This window comes from Canis aureus, chromosome 5 (assembly GCF_053574225.1).
Source record: "Canis aureus isolate CA01 chromosome 5, VMU_Caureus_v.1.0, whole genome shotgun sequence".
NCBI lineage: Eukaryota > Metazoa > Chordata > Mammalia > Carnivora > Canidae > Canis > Canis aureus.
In genome coordinates this window covers 58,590,853-58,613,893 of record NC_135615.1, presented here as the reverse complement: position 1 = coordinate 58,613,893, position 23,041 = coordinate 58,590,853, and the positions used below count along the sequence as shown (strand labels likewise).

At 40.0% G+C, this 23,041-nt stretch overlaps 1 protein-coding gene across 8 annotated transcripts in view; it reads left to right on the top strand.

The window, feature by feature from the left end:
* The first annotated feature begins 175 nt into the window (after positions 1-175).
* The window catches only part of LOC144314271 (uncharacterized), a 61,747-nt gene continuing 38,881 nt past the window's right edge, over positions 176-23,041 (top strand). For 7 of the 8 annotated variants that reach the window (XR_013380103.1, XR_013380105.1, XR_013380102.1 and 4 more), the window contains exons 1-2: positions 176-292; positions 17,117-17,245. Coding sequence is in view for 3 of the 8 variants with exons in the window: in XM_077898204.1 (XP_077754330.1) it covers positions 256-292; positions 17,117-17,245 (166 nt within the window). In the remaining 5 variants the exon portion in view is untranslated. The remainder of the gene's footprint in view (positions 293-17,116; positions 17,246-23,041) is intronic. The other variant, XR_013380107.1, reaches the window with a different exon arrangement.

Here is a 23,041-nt window from a genome sequence, read left to right as displayed (position 1 = left end):
AATGTGCCAGTGAAGCAAGCAACAGTGAAAAACATGTGACTTTTGTTCGAAAACATTGCATAGTTGCACCTAAGAATGTTGGTAAGTGTTGAAGTAATTGTTCATGTTCACAGAATTATAAGTCATTATTTTGTTGTTCTCATTGGAAAATAACACCTTTCTGATAGGTTTGCAAAAATGCGTCTCCTGAAGATGGTGGATATGGCTCAGAGGATGACCAAGATAGCTTCAGACCTTCCTCTTCTCCACTGAATCATGCTCCTAGTGAAATTTCTGGAACAAGTTTATGAGGGTAGGTACTTACCTTTCTTTTTTCTTTAATAAAAATACGTGTTCACTATAAAAAAATTGGAAAACGCGTAGAGAAGAAAAATATCGCTTATAGGTTCATTTCTCAAAGGTAACCATTGCAAATATTTTTTGAATTTGTTTCAAGCCATTTTTCTCTGCACGTTTTTATAGTTTCTTGTTTGCACTTACTATAATGATTCTTTGTGTTTAAGAGAAAAGTAATAATGTTACAGCCTACATCCTGAATCAGTCATGGATTATTTGATGCCCCTGGTGGGTAGGGGTTGATACTATATTTTACTACCTTTTGCCATTTTATTTTATTTATCGTCTGTTTTGCCATTTGAGATGAACAGCTTTGCCTATAAAATTTTTTTAATGTTTCGTCTGACTTCCTAAGGCTAGATACCTAGAGGTGAAATTATTAGCACATTATTTTCTAAATAGGTCTTAAAGACTCGTGTTCTCACCTCAGTGTATGAGGAGAATATCTGTCTCACTGTTTTCTTATCGGCATTTGAAATAGCTTAAAGGTTTAGATTTTTTTAATCTTGTAGTATTAATTTGAGGTTTTAAGCCTTGAGATTGCTAAATACTAGAAGAATACTGATACTTCACAGATTTTAACTGAAACTGTAAACTAATTTAACCATCAAGTTATAAGGACTTTTTAAAGTGTCATATTTTAATGGGCCATAATTTGCATTATTCGAAAATTATCTATATAGGTATATGTGTGTGTACCTTTTGAACAGTGCAAGTTCATTGCTTTATGAAATGTCTACATGTGTATTTGCGTGTAGATGGACTCATGCACCTGTGTGTATTTTCCTTCGTTACTGTGTTCCTTGTCTGCTTGTTCCCGAATCCCTTCCCACCAGGGAACTGCTATTATTAGTTTCTCAGGTATCCTAGAGATTCCTTATGCATGCATAACCAAATATGAATATATATCCTTACTGTGGATGTTTGGCTATATAAGGTTACTTATTACAGCTTCATTTGTATTATCATCACTGTGGTCGTGTGAAATAGGTCTATACGGTAAGTTCTCAGAAATGAGATTTTTGGATCAAAGAGTATTTGTATTCATGTTCATATTAAATTAGTAGAACCACTCCATAAAGGTACTTATTAAGTTTTCCTACCAACAGTTTTAGACAGGGCCTGTTTTCCCATAAACTCGTCAGCAGAAGGTTTATAAAACTTTTGAATTGTTGACATTTTGATAGGCAAAAAAAAATAGTATCTCGGTATAACTTTAATTCAAATTTTTGGGGTGTGATTGTGACCATCATTTCCTCTGTATTTGCTATGACTATCCATGTTTGTTGCTCCTTTTTTTCATGGATTTTTAGTATTCTTTTGGCCTCCATTTCGAGGAACTCTTGATGTATTAGGGAGAATGAATAGTTATTTGTAAAGAAGGAGTTATAGTTCCTAGCCTTTAGAAAATTTTTTTTTTTGTTTTACTTTGCTTGTATTTTTTGCCATATAGAAAATTCATTGTTAAATTTCCCAATTTCTCTTTCATGTGTTTTTTTCTATAAAGCAGGCAGGGAGGGAGAGAGAATCTTAAGCAGTCTCTGTGCCCCGCGTAGAGCGTGATATGGGGCTCAGTCTCACAACCCTGAGATCATGACCCGTACCAAAATCAAGAGTCAGACACCAGCTGAGTTCCCTAGGTGCCCCTCTTATGGCTTTATAAAACATCTTTTGTATGTTTCCCTATTGGAAGATTTTAATAAATAGAAAAACTTACCTAAACGGTGACATTATCAAAAATGCTCAGTAATTAGAAACAAGTTGAAATTCAATCTGACTTCAAGGTTACCTAGTAAATTGTTCCCTAGTTGCCATTGGAGTTTTGCATATTTGTCTGAAATGGTATGGGTAAGCTAGAACTCTTAGTAGAGGGCTAAAATTCTTTCCTGTTTCAGTGACACGTAGATACCTCATCTTAACACTTTTTCATATGCACAGCCTTGTCTCCACAGTTTATGTGTGTAAGACATTAAAATTCATCTAGCCCAACGAAATTTGAACATTATCCGTCCTTGACTTGTCATGACTGATGTCATCTACTGATTTTTCTTGGTCTCCCCTCTCATATTTGTCTGTAAAGTTATCTGAGCATTTATCTTTGTACTGTCCAATATGCTTCTGCTTCTGACACTTGCTTTGTCAGATTTTAAGTGATATTCTTTGAGTCCCAAGTTTATTAGTTTCCCATGGCTGCCATGGTGTCCCAAACTGGGCAGCTTAACACAACAGAAAGTTATTGCCTCACACTCTGTAGGCTAGAAGTTCAGGGCCATGTTCTCCCTGAAGCTTTTAGGGAAGGGGATGCCTGGCTGGCTCAGTTGGGAGAGCCCTTAAATCTTGATTTGAGGGCTGTGAAGTCTAACCCCTTGTGGGGTGTAGAGATTACTTACAATAAAGCCTTTCAACTGAAGCTTTTACAGGGGAAACCTTCCTTACATCTTACAGCTTCTGGTAGTCCTAGGCATCCATTGGTTTGTTGATGAATTACTCTAATCTCTGTCTCTGCATTCACATTGGATTAAGGGCCCAGCCTATTCCACTATGATCCTATTTTAACTAATTACATCTGCGGGGATCCCATTTCCAAATATAGTCATGTTCTAAAGTATTGGGTTTAATTTGTTTTCTTGGAAATACAGCTCAACCCATAATAGCATCTTTGACCAAGAACACAATTAGGGAGGTTATTCTCATGTTCTTTTCCTTTCCACCTTTTTCTTTTTTAGTTTCATAATTCCTACATTGGCATTTCATTTGCATTTTGATTGATCACCATATCCTACACTTGTTTAGTTCTTATTCTGTCTTTAAATATATTCTTAACTAGCCATCAGGTGTCCCCCCCCAGCCCAGCCCAACTGACTAAAGAATGTACTCTGTGGTCTTTTGCTCAGAGAACAGAGGGAACAGTACGCACTAGGCTCTTTCATGTTCCACAGTTAACCTGTGGCTTTGATAATGAAAGCATAGCAGGGTGTGTTTCAAGTTGTCTGCTTCTGCTTTCATCCCTTATATTTTTATTTTGTAGGGATAGCTTTCCTGTTTCTGTGGAACATAGCAGGGAAATATGAGGCACCTCAGTTTTTCCTTCCTCACAATTGACTTGATTTTTTTTCTTGTAAGCTTCAGCCAAAGATGCTCTCTCCTTCAAGTGTCCTTTAGTTTGATTAGGCTGTATCTCTTGTTGACTCTTCATGGTTACTCTTCCGTATGTAGACTCAAGCAATTTATTTATTAAGGACAATTTGCTCCAGCCCCCAGAACTCGGGTGATGCATATGTGGGATCTATTTTGCTTGACTTTGGCACTTATTGTCTCTGTAATCCATTAAGATCTTATTATTTTGGAAAAAATTATAGATCCACAGGAGGTTATAAAGATCTTATAGAGGGATTACCATTTCCCCTAGTGGTTACATCTCCCATCATGATACCATGGTGTCATCACCAGGAAGTTGTCCTGGGTACCATGTTATCACAGGTGTGAATTCATATAACCGTGCAAAAATCAGAGATACAGAACTTCAGCATTACCACAGTGATCTGCCTCTTTATTGGTTTTATCTTGTTTGCATTTCACAATTTAATCTCTGCAGTGTTTTCTGCAGTGTTCTTTGCTCCTGGGTACTTTCCAGTTTTTTCTTATTTTCTGTGGTTTTGGTATTTTTTTAAAATGTATATGAAGGCACTGAATGAAATGTTGTAAGTACTCTTATATAAAACCTTCCCTTATTATTGTTTTCCTCCATACTGCCCTTAGTCAGAGACAGAATGCTGGCTGGCTGGCCTTACTCTTGGACCCACCTGATTTTGTGTGTGTGTGTGTGTGTGTGTGTGCGCGCGTGTGTGCGTGTGCTTGTGTGCACTTCTAAGAAAATTATCTATTATGTGTTAGAGACCTTGGGGAGAAACTGAAGTGTCTCATGAACTTGGTATATGTTCAGATATTTTGAATGAGGGCATCATGTGTAATCTTTCTGAAGCGACCTTGGAATTCATAAGCTAGTCAAGCACCTGCACCCACACCTCTTAGTGTGGGGCAAAACCACAGCACATAATGGGAAATGGCCAGTTTAGAAGAGGGTAAATGTGCTCTGAATTAAAATCACTGGGGAGGATGAAAGGAGAATGATGAGATGTTGCTGAGTTGCTCAGCATACGTGTTTTGCTGCTCTAGCCACTAAAGCAAATACTAGTAGAGATCTCTCCGTCAGTCTCTGGCCTGTAGATTAATCCGTGAATCATTTTGGGGTGTGGTTTAGACTACTAGCATGCTCACTGGTGTGAGGTGGTATCTCATTGTAGTTTTGATTTGTATTTCCCTGATGGCAAGTGATGCAGAACATTTTCTCATATGCATGTTGGCCATGTCTATGTCTTCCTCTGTGAGATTTCTGTTCATTTCATGATTGGATTGTTTGTTTCTTTGGTGTTGAGTTTAATAAGTTCTTTATAGATCTTGGAAACTAGCCCTTTATCTGATACGTCATTTGCAAATATCTTCTCCCATTCTGTAGGTTGTCTTTGAGTTTTGTTGACTGTATCCTTTGCTGTGCAAAAGCTTCTTATCTTGATGAAGTCCCAATAGTTCATTTTTGCTTTTGTTTCTTTTGCCTTCGTGGATGTATCTTGCAAGAAGTTACTATGGCCGAGTTCAAGAAGGGTGTTGCCTGTGTTCTTCTCTAGGATTTTGATGGAATCTTGTCTCACATTTAGATCTTTCATCCATTTTGAGTTTATCTTTGTGTATGGTGAAAGAGAGTGGTCTAGTTTCATTCTTCTGCATGTGGATGTCCAATTTTCCCAGCACCATTTATTGAAGAGACTGTCTTTCTTCCAATGGATAGTCTTTCCTCCTTTATCGAATATTAGTTGCCCATAAAGTTGAGGGTCCACTTCTGGATTCTCTATTCTGTTCCACTGATCTATGTGTCTGTTTTTGTGCCAGTACCACACTGTCTTGATGAGCACAGCTTTGTAGTACAACCTGAAATCTGGCATTGTGATGCCCTCAGATATGGTTTTCTTTTTTAAAATTCCCCTGGCTATTCGGGGTCTTTTCTGATTCCACACAAATCTTAAAATAATTTGTTCTAACTCTCTGAAGAAAGTCCATGGTATTTTGATAGGGATTGCATTAAACGTGTATATTGCCCTGGGTAACATTGACATTTTCACAATATTAATTCTGCCAATCCATGAGCATGGAATATTTTTCGATCTCTTTGTGTCTTCCTCAATTTCTTTCAGAAGTGTTCTATAGTTTTGAGGGTATAGATCCTTTACATCTTTGGTTAGGTTTATTCCTAGGTATCTTATTCTTTTGGGTGCAATTGTAAATGGGATTGACTCCTTAATTTCTCTTTCTTCAGTCTCATTGTTAGTGTATAGAAATGCCACTGACTTCTGGGCATTGATTTTGTATCCTGCCACACTACCGAATTGCTGTATGAGTTCTAGCAATCTTGGGGTGGAGACTTTTGGGTTTTCTATGTAGAGTATCATGTCATCGGCGAAGAGGGAGAGTTTGACTTCTTCTTTGCCAATTTGAATGCCTTTAATGTCTTTTTGTTGTCTGATTGCTGAGGCTAGGACTTCCAGTACTATGTTGAACGGCAGTGGTGAGAGTGGACATCCCTGTCTTGTTCCTGATCTTAGGGGAAAGGCTCCCAGTGCTTCCCCATTGAGAATGATATTTGCTGTGGGCTTTTCATAGATGGCTTTTAAGATGTCAAGGAATGTTCCCTCGATCCCTACACTCTGAAGAGTTTTGATCAGAAATGGATGCTGTATTTTGTCAAATGCTTTCTCTGCATCCAATGAGAGGATCATATGGTTCTTGGTTTTTCTCTTGCTGATATGATGAATCACATTGATTGTTTTACGGGTGTTGAACCAGCCTTGTGTCCCAGGAATAAATCCTACTTGGTCATGGTGAATAATTTTCTTAATGTACTGTTGGATCCTATTGGCCAGTATCTTGTTGAGAATTTTTGCATCCATGTTCATCAGGGATATTGGTCTGCAATTCTCCTTTTTGGTGGGGTCTTTGTCTGGTTTTGGAATTAAGGTGATGCTGGCCTCATAGAACGAATTTGGAAGTACTCCATCTCTTTCTATCTTTCCAAACAGCTTTAGTAGAATAGGTATGGTTTCTTCTTTAAACGTTTGATAAAATTCCCCTGGGAAGCCATCTGGCCCTGGACTTTTGTGTCTTGGGAGGTTTTTGATGACTGCTTCAATTTCCTCCCTGGTTATTGGCCTGTTCAGGTTTTCTATTTCTTCCTGTTCCAGTTTTGGTAGTTTGTGGCTTTCCAGGAATGCGTCCATTTCTTCTAGATTGCCTAATTTATTGGCGTATAGCTGTTCATAATATGGTTTTAAAATCGTTTGTATTTCCTTGGTGTTGGTAGTGATCTCTCCTTTCTCATTCATGATTTTATTAATTTGAGTCTTCTCTCTCTTCTTTTTAATAAGGCTGGCTAGTGGTTTATCTATCTTATTAATTCTTTCAAAGAACCAACTCCTGGTTCTGTTGATCTGTTCCACAGTTCTTCTGGTCTCGATTTCGTTGAGTTCTGCTCGAATCTTTATTAACTCCCTTCTTCTCTTGGGTGTAGGATCTATTTGCTGTTTTTTCTCTAGCTCCTTTATGTGTAAGGTTAGCTTTTGTATTTGAGTTCTTTCCAGTTTTTGAATGGATGCTTGTATTGCGATGTATTTCCCCCTTAGGACTGCTTTTGCTGCATCCCAAAGATTTTGAACGGTTGTATCTTCATTCTCATTAGTTTCCATGAATCTTTTTAATTCTTCCTTAATTTCCTGGTTGACCCTTTTATCTTTTAGCAGGATGGTCCTTAACCTCCACGTGTTTGAGGTCCTTCCAAACTTCTTGTTGTGATTTAGTTCTAATTTCAAGGCATTATGGTCTGAGAATATGCAGGGGACGATCCCAATCTTTTGGTATCGGTTCAGACCCGATTTGTGACCCAATATGTGGTCTATTCTGGAGAAAGTTCCATGTGCGCTTGAGTGACATTTATTTTTAAATTGAAGTATAGCAGACCTACAAGATTATTTTGATTTCAGAGGTACAACATCATGATTTGACGATTACATAGTGTCATGATATGCTCACCTTCATAAGTGTAATTACCCTCTGCCGACTAAGTTAGGGTGATATTACTGTATTTTCTGCGTAGTACTTTTTATCCCTGTGACTTACTTTATACCTGGAAGTCTATACCTCTTAAAGCCCTTCACCTGTTTTATCCAATATCCTTTGACCCTCCTCCCATCTGGCAATTACCAGTTTATTCTCTGTATTTTTATGGGTCTGTTTCTGTTTTGTTTTTTAGACTCCACAAAGAAGTGAAATCATATGTATGGCATTTTTCTTTTTCTGATTTATTTTACTTAGCACGATGCCCTCTGGGTCCATCCATTTTATCACAAATGGCAAAATCTTTCTACAACTGAGTAATAATCCTGCGTGTGTGTATGTGTGTGTGTGTGTGTGTGTGTGTAAGTGACATCTTCTTTATCCGTTCATCTATTGATGGATACTTGAGTTGCTCCCATACCTTGGCTATTGTAAATAATGCTGCAGTCAACATGGAGGGTGCATAGATCTTTTTGAATTAGTAGTTTCATTTTCTTTGAATAAATGCCCAACCATTGGGATGGCTGAATCACTTGGTATTTCTGTTTTTAATTTTTGGAGGAACTTTCATACTATTTTCCATAGGGCCTGCACCAATTTACACTCCCACCCAACAGTGCACAAGTGTTCCTTTTTCTCCACATACTCACCAATACTTGTTTCTTGTGTTTTTTATTTTAGCCATTCTGATGGGTATGAGGTGATATCTCATTTTGGTTTTGATTTGCATTTTTCTAATGAGGATTGATGTGGTACATCTCTTCATGGGTCTCTTGGCTCTCTGTAGGTCATCTTTGGAGAAATGTCTGTTCATGCCTTCTTTCCATTTTTCAGTTGGACTGAATTATTTTCACTGTTGTGTTTTAGGAGTTCTTTGTATATTTTGGATATTAACACCTTTTGCATATAAGACTTATTTATACCTTCATTTATGTAGTAGATTCCTTTTTTATTTTGTTGATGCTTTCCATCACGGTGCAAAAGCCATTTGATTTCATGGACTCCCAGTTGTTTGCTTTAGCTGTGGTTTCCTTTGCCTACGGACACAGATCTAGAAGAATACTGCTAAGGCCAGAGTCCAAGAAATTATTGCTCCTCTTTTCTTCTAGGAGTTTTATGCTTTCAGGACTTCTATTTAGGTCTTTCATTGGTTTTGAGTTTATTTTTGTATATGCTGAAAGCAGGTGGTCCAGTTTCATTCTTCTGCATGTAGGCGTCCAGTTTTTCTAATAGTGTTTACTGCAGATATAAGTTTTTATTATATCTTCTTGCCTCTTTGTCATAGATTAATTGACTATGTAAGTGTGGGTTTATTTCTGGGATTTCTATCTGTTCCTTCAATCTTTGTTAAATTTTGTGCCAGTACCATACCTGTTTCTTCTTTCTTTCTTTCTTTCTTTCTTTCTTTCTTTCTTTCTTTCTTTCTTTCTTTCTTCTTTCTTTCTTCTTTTCTTTCTTTTCTTTCCTTCCTTCCTTCCTTCCTTCCTTCCTTCCTTCCTCTTTCCTTTTCTTTCTTTTCTTTTCTTTTCTTTCTTTTCTTTTCTTTCTTTTCTTTTCTTTTCTTTTCTTTTCTTTTCTTTTCTTTTCTTTTCTTTTCTTTCTTTTCTTTTCTTCTTCTTTTCTTCTTCTTTTCTTGATACCTAACATGGGGTTTGAACTCACAACCCAGAGATCCAGGGTCTCATGCTCTATTTGAGCTAGCTAGATGTCCTGTAACTGTTTTGATTACTATGCTTTGTAGCATAGTTTGAAATCTGGCATGGTAATATGACTAGCTTTATTTTTTTTAATTTATTGTTTTAAATTAAATTCAGTTAATTAACATATGTTATTACTTTCGGAAGTAGATTATAGTTATTTTTAATCAGTCTTATACCTTGTGCTCATTATATCACGCGTAACCTCCTTAATGTCCATCATCCAATTACCACATCCCACCACCTCTCTTCCCTCCAGCAACCCTCCATTTGTTTCCTATGATTAAGTCTCTTGTGGTTTATCTCCATCTCAGATTTCATCTTGTTTTGTATTTTCCTCCCTTCCCCTATGATCCTCTGTTTTGTTTCTTAAATTTCCCATATGAGTGAGATTCTATATTTATCTTTCTTTCATTGACTTACTTCACTCAGCATGATACCCTCTAGCTCTATCCATGTCTTGCAAATGACAAAATTTCTTCTTTTAAGGTCTTATTTATTTATTCATGAGAGACAGATATATATAGAGATAGAAAGAGAGAGAGAGAGAGAGAGAGAGAGAGAGAGGCAGAGACACAGGCAGTGGGAGAAACAGGCCCCATGCAGGAAGACTGACAAGGGACCCTATCCCGGGTCTCCAGGATCACACCCTAGGCTGCAGGCTAAACCGCTGAGCCACCCAGGCTGCCCTCAATTATGGCTAAGGAGGGTTCCATTGTATATGTCTACATGACATCTTTATCCATTCATCTGTTGATAGACATCTGGTCTCTCATAGTTTGGCTCTTGTGAACATTGATGGTATCAATATTCCGATGCAGGTGCCCCTTCAGATCACAGGTACGTTTATCTTTGGGGTAAATACCTAGGAATGCAATGGCTGGGTCATAGGGTAGCTGTCTTTTCAACTTTTTGGGGAACCTCCATCCTGTTTTCCTGAGTGGCTCCACCAGCTTGCATTCCCAGCAACAGTATAAGAGGGATCCCCATTCTTCATATCCTCACCAACCTCTGTTTCTTCCTGACTTGTTAATTTTAGCCATTCTGACTGGAGTGCAGTGCTATCTCATTGTGGTTTTGAATTGTATTTCCGAGATACCGAGTGATGGTGAACATTTTTCCATGTATCTGTTGGCCATTTGTCTGTCTTCCTTGGAGAAATGTCTGTTCATGTCTTCTTCCCATTTTTCAGTTGAATTATTCTTTGGGTGTTGAGGTTGATAGGTTCTTTATAGATTTTGGATACTAGTCCTTTAACTAATGAGACACTTGCAAGTATCTTCTCCCATTCTGTCGGTTGTCTTTTGGTTTTGTCGACTGTTTCCTTTGCTTTGAGAAGCATTTTATCTTGATGAAGTCCCTCCCAATAGTTCATGTTTTGCCTTTTTTCCCTTCCCTTTAGAGATGTATCTAGCAAGAGGTTGCCGCCTTTGTTCTCCTCTAGGATTTTGTTGCATTACTGTCTCACATTTAGGTCTTTCATCCATTTCCAGCTTTGTTCTTTCTCATGATTGCTTTGGTGATTTGGAGGCTTTTGTGGTTTCACACAAATTTGAGGATTGTTTGTTCTAGTTCTGTGAAAATTATTATTGGCATTTTGATCGGTCTTGCATTAAATCTCTAGATTGCTTTGGGTAGTACGGAGATTTTAACAGTATTATCCCAGTCCATGAACATGGTTTTTCTTTCCATTCATCTGGGTTATCTTCAGTTTCTTTCATTAGTGTCTTAGAGTTCTCAAAGTATAGATCCTTTACTTCCTTGATTAAATTTATTCCTCAGTATTTTATTCTTTTTGATGCTATTGTACATAGGATTTAAAAAACATTTTTGCTACATTGTTATTAGTGTACAGAAACACAACAGATTTCGGTATATTAATTTTGTATCCTGCATCTTTACTCAGTTTATTAGTCTTAGTAGTTCTTGGTGGAATCTTAGGGTATTCTATTTGTAGTATTATGTTATGTGCAAGTAGCGACAGTTTTCTTTTTCTTTTAATTGGAAGATGTTTACTTCATTTCTTGCCTGATTGGTGAGCTGAGCCTTCCAATAATATGTTAAATAAAAGTGGTGAGAATGGATATCCTTGTCTTTTTCTTGCTCTTAGAGGCAAAGCTTCCAGCTTTTCAACATTGAGTAGTATTCAGTTGTTGGTTTGCTATAGATGGTCTTTATTATGTTGAGGTATGTTCCCTCTACACCCTCTTTTAGAGACATTTTTTATCATGAATGGATAATGAGATATGGACAATATTTCTTTCTGCATCTGTTGAGATGATTGTCTGATTTTTATCCTTTATTTTGGTAATTACCTTGTTTTGGTAATTTACTTTGATTTATGAATATTGACCTACCCTTCCACATCGGGAACAAATCCCACCTGATCATAGTAGATGATCATTTGAATGTGTTGTTGAAGTTCATTTGTTCATATTTTGTTAGCGATTTTTGGATATATTTTAATCAGGAAATGGGTCTATAATTTTGGTGTCCGGTTAATGTTGGTCTTGTCGAATGAATTTGGAAACATTACTTCTTCTAGTTGTTTTGAAGTAGTTTAAGAAGAACAGGTGTTAATTCTTCCTTAAGTATTTGGTAGAATTCACCAATGAACTCAGCTGGTCTTGTATTTTTTGCTTATTGGGAGTGTTTTGGTTACTGATTAATTGCTTAGTATTAATCAGTCTACCTAGATTTTCTATGATTTCATGGTTGAGACATGGAGGATTGTATGTTTCTAGAAATGAATTCATTCCTTGCAGGTTGTCTAATTTGTTGGCTTATAATTTTTCATAATATTCTCTTTAATCCTTTGTATTTCCATGTTGGGGATTGTAACTTCTTTCATTTCTTGTATTTCATGTATTTGATTCTCTCTATGTCTTGATAAACAAAACTGACAAACCTTTAGAAAGGCTTATATTGTCACAGAATCAAAACTTAGTTTCACTGATTTTTTTTTATTTAAATTCAATTGGCAAACATACAATCTTTTGTTTTTCTAATCTCTATTTCACTCTGGTTCTTTTTAATTCTTGCTAGTATTATATAGCAAACATTGATTCCTTTTTTTTTAAATGGCCATTCTTTGTTTCCCTGTCTTTTTCTTTCTTTTGGAATACTCCTCATTTAACTAATCTATAAACTTTCTGTGTCGAGATAGTTTGAATTCTACACATTTTATTTATTATTTGGCTCAAACTATTGAAATTTATTTTCTCATATTTCTAAAAACTTCTGAAATTAAAGTTTTAGCAGGATTGGTTTCTCTGTGCTTTTCTCCTTGCCTTATAAATGGCCTTTTTTCCTGTGTCTTCAGATGGCCTTCCCTCTCTCAGTCATTAGGCATTTTAGGCTTTATGTATCTATTTTTAAAGATTTTACCTATCCATGAGAGACAGAGAGGTGGAGACAGGGGCAGAGGGAGAAGCAGTCTCTCTAGAGGGAGCCTGATGGAGAACTCGATCCTGGGACCCTGGGATCACAACCTGACCTGAAGGCAGACTGTCAACCACTGAGCCACACAGTGCCCCGAATTTTACATTTTAATGTTTTTATTTGTTTCATAGGGCTGCTAGAACAAATCGCCAAAATTTGGTAGCTTCCAACAATTGGAATTTATTCTCAAAGTTCTAGAGGCCTAAAGTTGGAAATCAAAGTATTGAAAGAGCTAAACTCCCTCCAAAGGCTCCTTTCTTCCCTCTTTCAGCATCTGGTGGGTTCCTGGTTTTCCTTAGCTTGTGCCAGTTTCACTTGAATATTTGCCTCCATCTTCACATGGCCTTTTTCTCAGTGCCCCTGTGTCCTACTATATCTTTTTATTCTCTTATAAGGACATTGCTAATTGGGTTAAAGGGCCATTGTAAATCCAGGATGATTTTATTTCATAATCTTTACCTTAATTACATATAAAGACCCTTTTCCAATAATTAGGCTCCTAAATTAAAGGACCAGTGGTTAAGTCTGATAAATGTTTAGCCCACCGGAGTGTTATATGTAGATGTTATCTACTAAAGAGTATACAACTGTTCATCTGTATTCTCCTAGCACTTTTGCATCTAAATCTGTAAGCCATCTGGAATTTATTTTGATTTAAGGTAGGATATAAGTTTATTTTTTGTATAACATTATTGGCAGATCACCCATTTAATAAGGATAGGATTTAAACCTATGACTTTGGGATCCCTGGGTGGCTCAGTGGTATAGTGCCTGCCTTTGCCCCAGGGTGTGATCCTGGAGTCCTGGGATCAAGTTCTGCATCAGGCCTGCTCCTCCCTCTGCCTGTGTCTCTGCCTATCTCTCTTTCTGTGTGTGTCTATCATGAATAAATAAAATCTTTTAAAAAATAAATAAACCTATGACTTATTTTCAAAGTCAACATCTTTACTTTTATGTATAACTACCTCTTTTTAGTATTTTAACTTTTAAAAAGTTTGCCTGTGAGGCTTTTTTTGTCATCATACATCTCATAACAGAAAAGACTACTATTACAGGCTTTGTTGGTATTTGAAAGTATGATGGAAGCTAAAAATCCAAAGAGAGTTTGTCAGCACTTGGCGCCCCCAACCCCAACCATTTCCTTAAGCATTTGTTATTCCAGGAAAGAAGGAGAAATGCCAATTGGGAAAGTATGTTGGAGAGCATGGTTTGAGATGCTGGCTTATGTTGCTGTGCCTCATATAGTTGTGATTGGACACCTCGTGGACATCTGTAATATATGCTGTTTAGTCCTGTTAAAAGGTATTTTAGGGTCTTTTTCAAATTTTTATTTACATTCTAGTTAGTTAATGTAGAGAGTAATTATGGTTTCAGGAGTAGAATGCAGTGATTCATCACATACGTATGACACCTGGTGCTCATCAGAACAAGTGCCCTCCTCAATACCCATCACCCAGTTAGTCCATCTGACACCCAAGTCCCTCCATCCACTGTGTTTTTTATCTGTTGTTAAGAGGCTTTTGTTGTTTCCCTCCCTCTCTCTTCTCATCTGATCATCTGTTTTGTTTCCTAAATTCCACATATGAGTGAAATTGTGTGGTATTTGTCTTTCTCTGACTTATTTCACGGAGCATAATACATTCTAGCTCTATCTCCATCAGTGCAAATAGCAGGATTTCATAGTTTCTAATGGCTGAGTATTGTATTGTGTATCTATGCACATCTTCTTTCTTCATTCATCAGTCGATGGACACTTAAGCTCTTTCCATAGTTTGGCTATTGTTGATAATGCTGCTGTAAACATTGGGGTGCTTGCCGATTCAGTGTCATTACATAGTAGTACAATGGCTGTGGGGAAGTTTTACTTTTAACTACTACTTTTCTACTTTTAATATTTTTTCCAAAGATTTTATTTATATTGAGTGGGGCGGTAAGCAGGGTGGGAGAGCAGAGGCAGAGAATAATAGACAATCTCAAGTAGCCTCCATGCTGAGCATGGAGCCCAACGTGAGGCTTAGTCCCATACCTATGAGATTGTGGTGACCTGAGCCAATATCAAGAGTTGAGCTTAACTAACTGAGCCACCCAGGAGCCCCTCTATTTTTGACTTTTTGAGGCATCTTCATACTCTTTTCCAGAGTAGCTGCACTGTTTTGCCTTCCCACCAATGCTGTAAGAGGGTTCCCCTTTCTCTACATCCTTACCAACATCTGCTGTCTCCTGTATTGTTAATTTAAGCCATTCTGACAGGTATGAGGTGATAGCTCATCATGGATTTGATTTGCATTTCCCTAATGATGCGTCTAGTCTTTTAGTCATGTGGGTGTCTTCTTTGGAAAAGTGGTTATCCATGTCTTCAGCCCATTTCTTAACTGGATGGTTTTTCAGTGTTGAGCTTGATAAGTTCTTTATAGATTTTGGATACTACCCCTTTATCAGATATATCATTTGCACTTGACAGAATGAGCACTGGGTATTATTCTGTATGTTGGCAAGGAGGAGGGGCAAGATGGCGGAAGAGTAGGGTCCCCAAATCACCTGTCTCCACCAAATTACCTAGAAAACCTTCAAATTATCCTGAAAATCTATGAATTCGGCCTGAGAATTAAAGAGAGAACACCTGGAATGCTACAGTGAGAAGAGTTTGCGCTTCTATCAAGGTAGGAAGACGGGGAAAAAAGAAGTAAAGAAACAAAGGCATCCAAGGGGGAGGGGCCCCGCGAGGAGCCGGGCTGAGGCCGGGGCGAGTGTCCCCAGGACAGGAGAGCCCCGTCCCGGAGAAGCAGGAGCTGCACCTACCTTCCCGGGCAGAAAGGGGCTCGCAGGGAGTTGGAGCAGGACCCAGGAGGGCGGGGATGCCCTCGGGCTCCCCGGGACTGTAACAGAGCAACTGCGCGCCCAGGAGAGTGCGCCGAGCTCCCTAAGGGCTGCAGCGCCCACGGCGGGACCCGGCGGGACCCGGAGCAGCTCGGAGGGGCTCGGGCAGAGGAAGAGGCTCCGTGCGGAGGGTGCTGCGCGGTTCCAGGAGCAGCTCGGGGGTGCTCGGGCGGCGGCTCCGCGGAGGGGGCTGCGCGGCCCGGGAGCGCGAATCCAACAGCGCAGGCTCCGGAGCACAGGGCGCCGGGACACAGCCCAGGATCCGGCCTCCCCGGGGACAGGCAGAGGCCTGGAGGGCCCAGGACAGCAAGGACGCCCCTGCCCCAGCTGAGCAGATCAGCGGCCCCGCCCGGGAGCCTCCAGGCCCTGCAGACGGAGACCTCCGGAGTTCTTGCCGGAGCTGAATCCAGGTTTCCAGAGTGGCCCCGCCACTAGGGCTGTTGCTCCTGGGGCCTCACGGGGTAAACAACCCCCACTGAGCCCTGCACCAGGCAGGGGGCACAGCTGCTCCCCCAACTGCTAACACCTGAAAATCAGCACAGCAGGCCCCTCCCCCAGAAGACCAGCTAGACTGATTGACAACTTCCAGGGGAAGCCAAGGGACTTAAAAGTACACAGAATCAGAAGATACTCCCCCGTGGTTCTTTTTTTTTTTTTTTTTTTTTTTTTTGCTTTTTGATTTGTTTCCTTCCCCAACCCCCCTTTTTTCTCCTTTCTTTCTTTTTCTTTCTCTTTTTCTTTTTTTTTTCGTTTTTTTTCTTCTTCCTTTTTTTTCTCTTTCTCTTTTCTTTCCTTCTTTCTCTCCTCTCTTTTTCTCCTTTTCCCAATACAACTTGCATTTGGCCACTCTACACTGAGCAAAATGACTAGAAGGAAAACCTCACCTCAAAAGAAAGAATCAGAAACAGTCCTCTCTCCCACAGAGTTACAAAATCTGGATTACAATTCAATGTCAGAAAGCCAATTCAGAAGCACTATTATACAGCTATTGGTGGCTCTAGAAAAAAGCATAAAGGACTCAAGAGACTTCATGACTGCAGAATTTAGAGCTAATCAGGCAGAAATTAAAAATCAATTGAATGAGATGCAATCCAAACTAGAAGTCCTAACGACGAGGGTTAACGAGGTGGAAGAACGAGTGAGTGACATAGAAGACAAGTTGATAGCAAAGAGGGAAACTGAGGAAAAAAGAGACAAACAATTAAAAGACCATGAAGATAGATTAAGGGAAATAAACGACAGCCTGAGGAAGAAAAACCTACGTTTAATTGGTGTTCCCGAGGGTGCCGAAAGGGACAGAGGGCCAGAATATGTATTTGAACAAATTCTAGCTGAAAACTTTCCTAATCTGGGAAGGGAAACAGGCATTCAGATTCAGGAAATAGAGAGATCCCCCCCTAAAATCAATAAAAACCGTTCAACACCTCGACATTGTATGTTGGCAAATTGAACACCAATAAAAAATTAATTTATTATTAAAAAAAGCAAATGCCATGTGGTATTTGTCTTTTCTCTTTCTGATTCGTCTCCCATTTCTCTTTTTTTTTCTGATTTTCTTATTTTTCTGATTTTTCTGATTTTCTTTTCTGATTCGACTCCCTTAGCATGTCTCGTTGGCTATCATGAAACCTGTGGTGATGAAAACAGGCGCGTGTGTATCGTTATCAGTTACCAGTTTCAGGCCTGGAGGACCGAACCACATACAACGGGCAGTTATTCCTTGGTAGTAGAAGGTAAATGTCCTCTTTTCTTTCTGTTGGAATCCTCATTTAATTAAGTAATACCATCTGTCTGAAACCTTAAGGAACCATTTACTTTATTACCTGACACTTGACATTGAGGGAACCCTATCCTGGATAATGGAAATATTTCATTTGGGGGCTTCACATGATCTTTGTTCACTCAGGAATATGGCTTTGAAATAAAAATGATATGTTTCTTAACTACTGGGAGAAAGCTGAGTTGCTCTCGTGTCTCCGGCAGAGACAGGAGGCCACACCGAGGACGCCAGGCACATGCACGTCCCAGAGGAGGAAAGGCAGCAGAAATAGAGAGAAAGGCAGTGGCTTCAGGGACAGCAGGGAGGAATGGTCAGTCGTCGGTTGTCCCTGTGGTAGAAATGTGGCCCATGTACCTTCTGGTCTCGCCTGAGCAACACTGGCAATGGACCTAAAGTACCACGATGTGTAATTTAAAAGCATCAGAGTTAGTTTTTGTCTGAAGTTAACATCCTTTATTACAAACAAAATGCATGAAGGAATTATAGAGGTTGATGACAACCACAACAAAAATTAGACACAGTGCAATGAGAGGGGAGGGGAAGCCTCTGTTGGGCTGCAGCCGTGATGAGCTGCTGCTCGGTGGCAGAGGCTGGCTGATCCAGTAAGGGAGGTGGATGCACCGGCCCTTCGATGAACTCGAGGGCGGGCACTGAGGCCTGCCCCACGTTTTGGAGCAGCCAGGGGTGCAGGCAGCACCTCCAGGTGGGGACAGTGAATCAGAGGTGTGACCAACACCTGCAGTGGCTTCGACTCAACAGGTGCCATCTCGGCCCCTGGCAAGCACTCAACTCCAGCAGCATTGACTGGCTCAATCATTCTGGCCCTGAAGCTTCAGCAGGCCCCGTGGTAGGAGCTGCGGTGGGCTCTTGAGGTGGTTTGGGATCTTGCTCAGGAGCGGAAGCTAGTTGGTCCCCTGAGACAGGTGGCTGCTGCAGCATGTGAGGGAACCCGATTGCATGCGCCGGGACGTGATCTACCTCCAGGGTGGCCAAGGTTGCAGGTAGGTCCTCCTTGTTGGGATGCTGAATCAGAGATGTGACTGCCTCATGCATTGGCTTGGACTCAGCAGCTAGCAGCTCGGATTGGGTCAAGCACCCAGCTGCAGTAGCCTTGACTGGCTTGATCAACTCAGGACCTGAAGCTTCAGTACGCTCCACAATAGTAGCTGGGGTGGCTTCTTGATGTGATTCAGGGTGTTGCTCAAGGGCCGAAGCTGAGTGCTTCACTGAAGCAGGTGGCTGCTCCAGCATGTTGGGAACCCCGATAGCCTGCACCATGGTGAGCTCTTCCTCCTGGGTTGCCAAGGGTGCAGATAGCTATTCAAGTCGGAACAGTGAGTCAGAGATGTTACCATCACCTGCATTGGCTTGGACTCAGCAACTGGCCTCTTGGCTCGAGCCAGGCACTCAACTTCAGCAGCCCTGCCCAGCTCAATCACCTCAGGCCCTTCACTCACCTCGAGTCCGCGCTGGCCTCTTTTAGCTGTGCAGGGCACTATCCCGTTCCTCAAGGAGGTGGAGCAGAGGTTCTCTTCCTCGCACTCCTGCCCCATCACCTGTGTGGAGCTCTGTAATGACAGTGTCTGGCAGCCAGGCAGGAGGCCTCATTGCCCAGTCTGGCTGCTTTGGCTGGGCCGCCACACCCAGCTGACTCCATTCCAGACAAACTACAGCACACTCGGCACACATCTCCCCAAAGAAGAGAAAAGGGATGCAGCTCTAGGACCTTGGGTTAACTCTGGGATGGGTAAGAGGCACCTCAGGAAACGTCTTTCCACCCTCCTCACCATGATATCAGTGTGACCATGCAGGGATCACCGGGAAACCTGCTGCCCAGCAACCTCCTCCAGCATAGGTGGGACCTGCCCACACATCCCTGGTCCTCTGAAACTGAAGAGGAGGGGATGTGGCTACCCAGGATGGCTGGCACAGGTGGCCTGGCCTGGCCTGGGCTGCTCTATATTACCTTAGGGCACCTCCTGGCAAACGCCCTGAGGTGTGGGGTGTGACGGTGGTACCAGTCTACAGCATGTGAAAGAGCCGCATCCCTGGGCTTTCTGGAAGCCAGAGCCCTGGGAAGTTGGCAGGCAGCAAGAGAACATCTTTCACTAGCGGATGTCTCCAGCCAAGTGAGCCTGATGTGGGGCTGCACTAGAATGTGGGTGTCTGGTTGCAGGGGTTCCAAGTTCTGATGGACTCTGTTGTCAAAGAAGTGACCTCACTGCCTGGGATCCCCTACCTGAGTCCACTCCTGGTTGAACCTTCGGTGTTGTCTTTTCACTTCTGTGTCTAATGGACATCTCAAATTTAACTTATGGAAACAAAATGATTCCCCTCCACCTCAAGCCCCCCCATCCCAGTGTTCCATGATAGACTTCTTTATTCCACTTGTGCTTATGTCGACCACCTGGGTTTCTCCCTGTCCACATCCCACATCCTGTCCATGAGATTCACAATACGAATTGTGCCCTTGTGCTATCCACATCATTCTTGCCTCATTTCCTCTGTGCTGTCCACATTATTCTTGCCTCGTTTCTCATGTCATGTTGTGCCTGAGCCAGCTCGGACAAGGCAAGCTGATGTGAAAGTCCAAGGAAATTTTGTGAGCTGGTTGGCATCATTTTGGGAACTTGAAATAATAATTGTAGAACAGTGCACTTTATGTATTTGTTTCCTATCTACTGTCTGTGTCCACCCAAGTGCCTACCACAGTACCTGAGGCAGAGAAGGCCCCATTTTTTTGTTGTTTTGGTGCCTTGTGCACAGATTTTGGGAACTTCAGTGATGAAAGTCATTGAGAAAGAGATATAGGCAGTCCTCCAGATTCCCTTTTAGATGCAAGTATCCCTCCCACATGTCACTTAAAAATGTCAGGTTCAATCAACGCTGGGTCCTTCATTAGTTTCTCATGAGTAAATTTGCTCCCTGTTGCTAGGGCTGCAGTCCTAAAATTGTAAATGTTTCTCTCGTCATAAAAATGTACTCTCCGGATTATAGTTGTTATTATGTCTTGGACAAATTTCATATTTTTTCTTCATAGTCTATTGTTTTAGGAATTAGAATTCTTTAATCTCTGGGTTGTTTCATTCAGATATTGATGCGTTACTATTTTTTGAAAAACTTGCTTAAGATTTTTTGTTTACCTACTATGCTAAATTCTCAGCTCTTTGAGATCCTCTTTGATTCATTGTTGAATTGCCTAACCACCTAGCAAATGTGTTAGAAATGACGGGTATCTAGTAAAAGTATCCTGAATGTAATTCAATAACCAATTTCAGTTTTCTGTATGGACCCGTAAATTTACAGCCTCTTCGAAACTCCATTATAACATTGTTACATGTACTTTTTCATATTTGAAATACATTATTTCATAATTGCTTATGTAAGAAAAAAGTACTGTGCCCAAGATTTAAAGTTCTTATTTACGAATGCATTCACATCATTCTCATAATGATGTATGGCATTTAATGTAGTAGTGAAATTGTTCATGTCGGTGTCTCCGGCAACTTTTCCTTCTGTACTTGTGTTGTTTCTGTTTATATCATTTGGATATCTTTTGAAAAACAATGACATTCTTCAGACCCCTGAATATTTCCCTGGTGGTTTTTTATTTTTTCATGTCATTTATTTCTATCTATTTGACCTGTTGAATACATCAGTTAAACAAATGTTTGCTTATTTTACATAAATCGTTCTTTTTCTTGTTGTACAATTTCATTACTAAGTCTTAGACTAAGATGGGCCTTAGATAGGAAAATTCTTCTCCCTTTGGTCTACAAAGCTGAGCAAAGTGGGTGATGCTTTAAAACATAACCTGTTGTTGGATAACTGTATCAGGCTTACGTGTTTTATATTTTTGCTTTTGTAGTAATTTAATTACCACTTTTGGAGCACTTTCTACTTAATCTTCATTAGAAACTAGCCCTCCAGGCAGCCCCGGTGGCCCAACGGTTTAGCGTCGACTTCAGCCCAGGGTGTGATTCTGGAGACCCGGGATGGAGTCCTACATTGGGCTCCCTGCATGGGGCCTGCTTTTCTCTCTCTCTCTTTCTCTCTCTCTTTTCTCTCCGTCTGTCATGAATAAATAAGTAAGTAAATCTTAAGAACAAAGAGAATTTAACTCTCCACTGAGGTTATTAGCCCAATAGCTTAGTAAATAAAAATAAATATTAATTCTAAATTCTGTATCTTTTGATCAACTTTAATTTATCAAATCGAGATTACATGGGGTTAAAAATTAATTTCCAACAAGGAGAGATATCTTTTCTTATAACAAAATTAACAAAAATAGAACATAGTCTTCCATCTTTACCTTTTTATTTGTTTAAAAGTAATAATTATAAGTGTTTTATAGACTACAGTAGCCCAGTGAAGGATTTTTGTTTTCCACATTCTTCATATGCACATAACTACAAAATCTGATTTTATTTAATAGTATGGCTTACTCACAGTCTGTAAAACTTTATATCTACCATGGGTGGAATGAGATTGTGCTCAAAGAATCCCGAAATCTTGCTTAGGTCTTTTTCTCCCCTTTTTCCATGACCTGGATCTGGGCTAGAGCAGTTTAATAAGTGTTAAATGTCTGAACGGATGTGCAGATTTTGCCTTTTAGGGTAATAGCTCCTCAAAGAGATAAGCTTTGTTTTTCCATTTGAGTTTACTTATACCTCAAATAATAAATGTGACATTGCCTCAGCAATTGCCTGGCCAAAGAAAGAAAAAAAGTTAATTTCATCTTTTGTTAAATATACTGTTTAGCCTAAATATTAAAGGTAGGCCAGGAAAAAAAATCAGTATAGATAGAGGTATTAGATTTCAGGAAAATGAACTTAAAATGGTTACACTCTTCATTACCCTCTCAACTCATGTGATGGGCTAAGGAGCTTTTGTGATCTGACCTGTTTCCCCTCTTCATCTTCCCTTTCATTCCTGCCTTCATCCTCTCCCTGTTAGCTAGAGCCATGCTAAATTCTGTCCAGTTCTCTGACTGCGTGCCTTGTTTTCTTCTACATACTTGCATGCCTAAATTCTGCTCCTCTTCCAGAAATGCTTCTCAGAAGCCTTCCCTGAGCTTCCACAGATGGACAAAGTGCCTGTCCAAGTGCTGAGTGTTCCTGAGTATGAGGTGTATTACCGCCTCTGCTGGGGAATGAGGTCTCTCTCTGGACTCTAGGTTACTTAAGGCACAGATGATTTCTTTTCCTCTTTCCTTCACGTAACATGCGTTCATATCATTAGACACAGACAAATATTTTTGAGGAGTGACTAAATTCATCTGGATGATACATTTAATATTTGTCTATATGTTTATCTTAGAATGGATTTTGGAATAGGTATTGCCTTATTTCTTACAGTCAACGTACACTTTGAAAAACATGGATGTTAAATATGTTAAGTGATGGTAATCTATTTTGTAAGAAATACTGAAAAAATCTCAACAGGTTTTCAAAAAATTACAATTTGTTAAAATGTGCTTAAAATTACAGATTCAGAATCCTATGCTTTTAATTGTCGGCATGGGAAAGTATGAGAAAAAGCGATAAGAAGTTTTTTTTTTTTTTAAGGTCCTCATTCGTAAGGAATGTGAGAGGACCCAGAAGGTACAACTTCTGAATGAATGCTCAAAGAAGGCAGTTTTGAAAGTTAGCCAGTAAACATATTCAGAGTTTTGCCAACCCTGGAGGGTCAGCCCTAAAGCAATGGAGGGGAGATAGGACTAGGACAAGTCTAAGGGCATAGATTCACA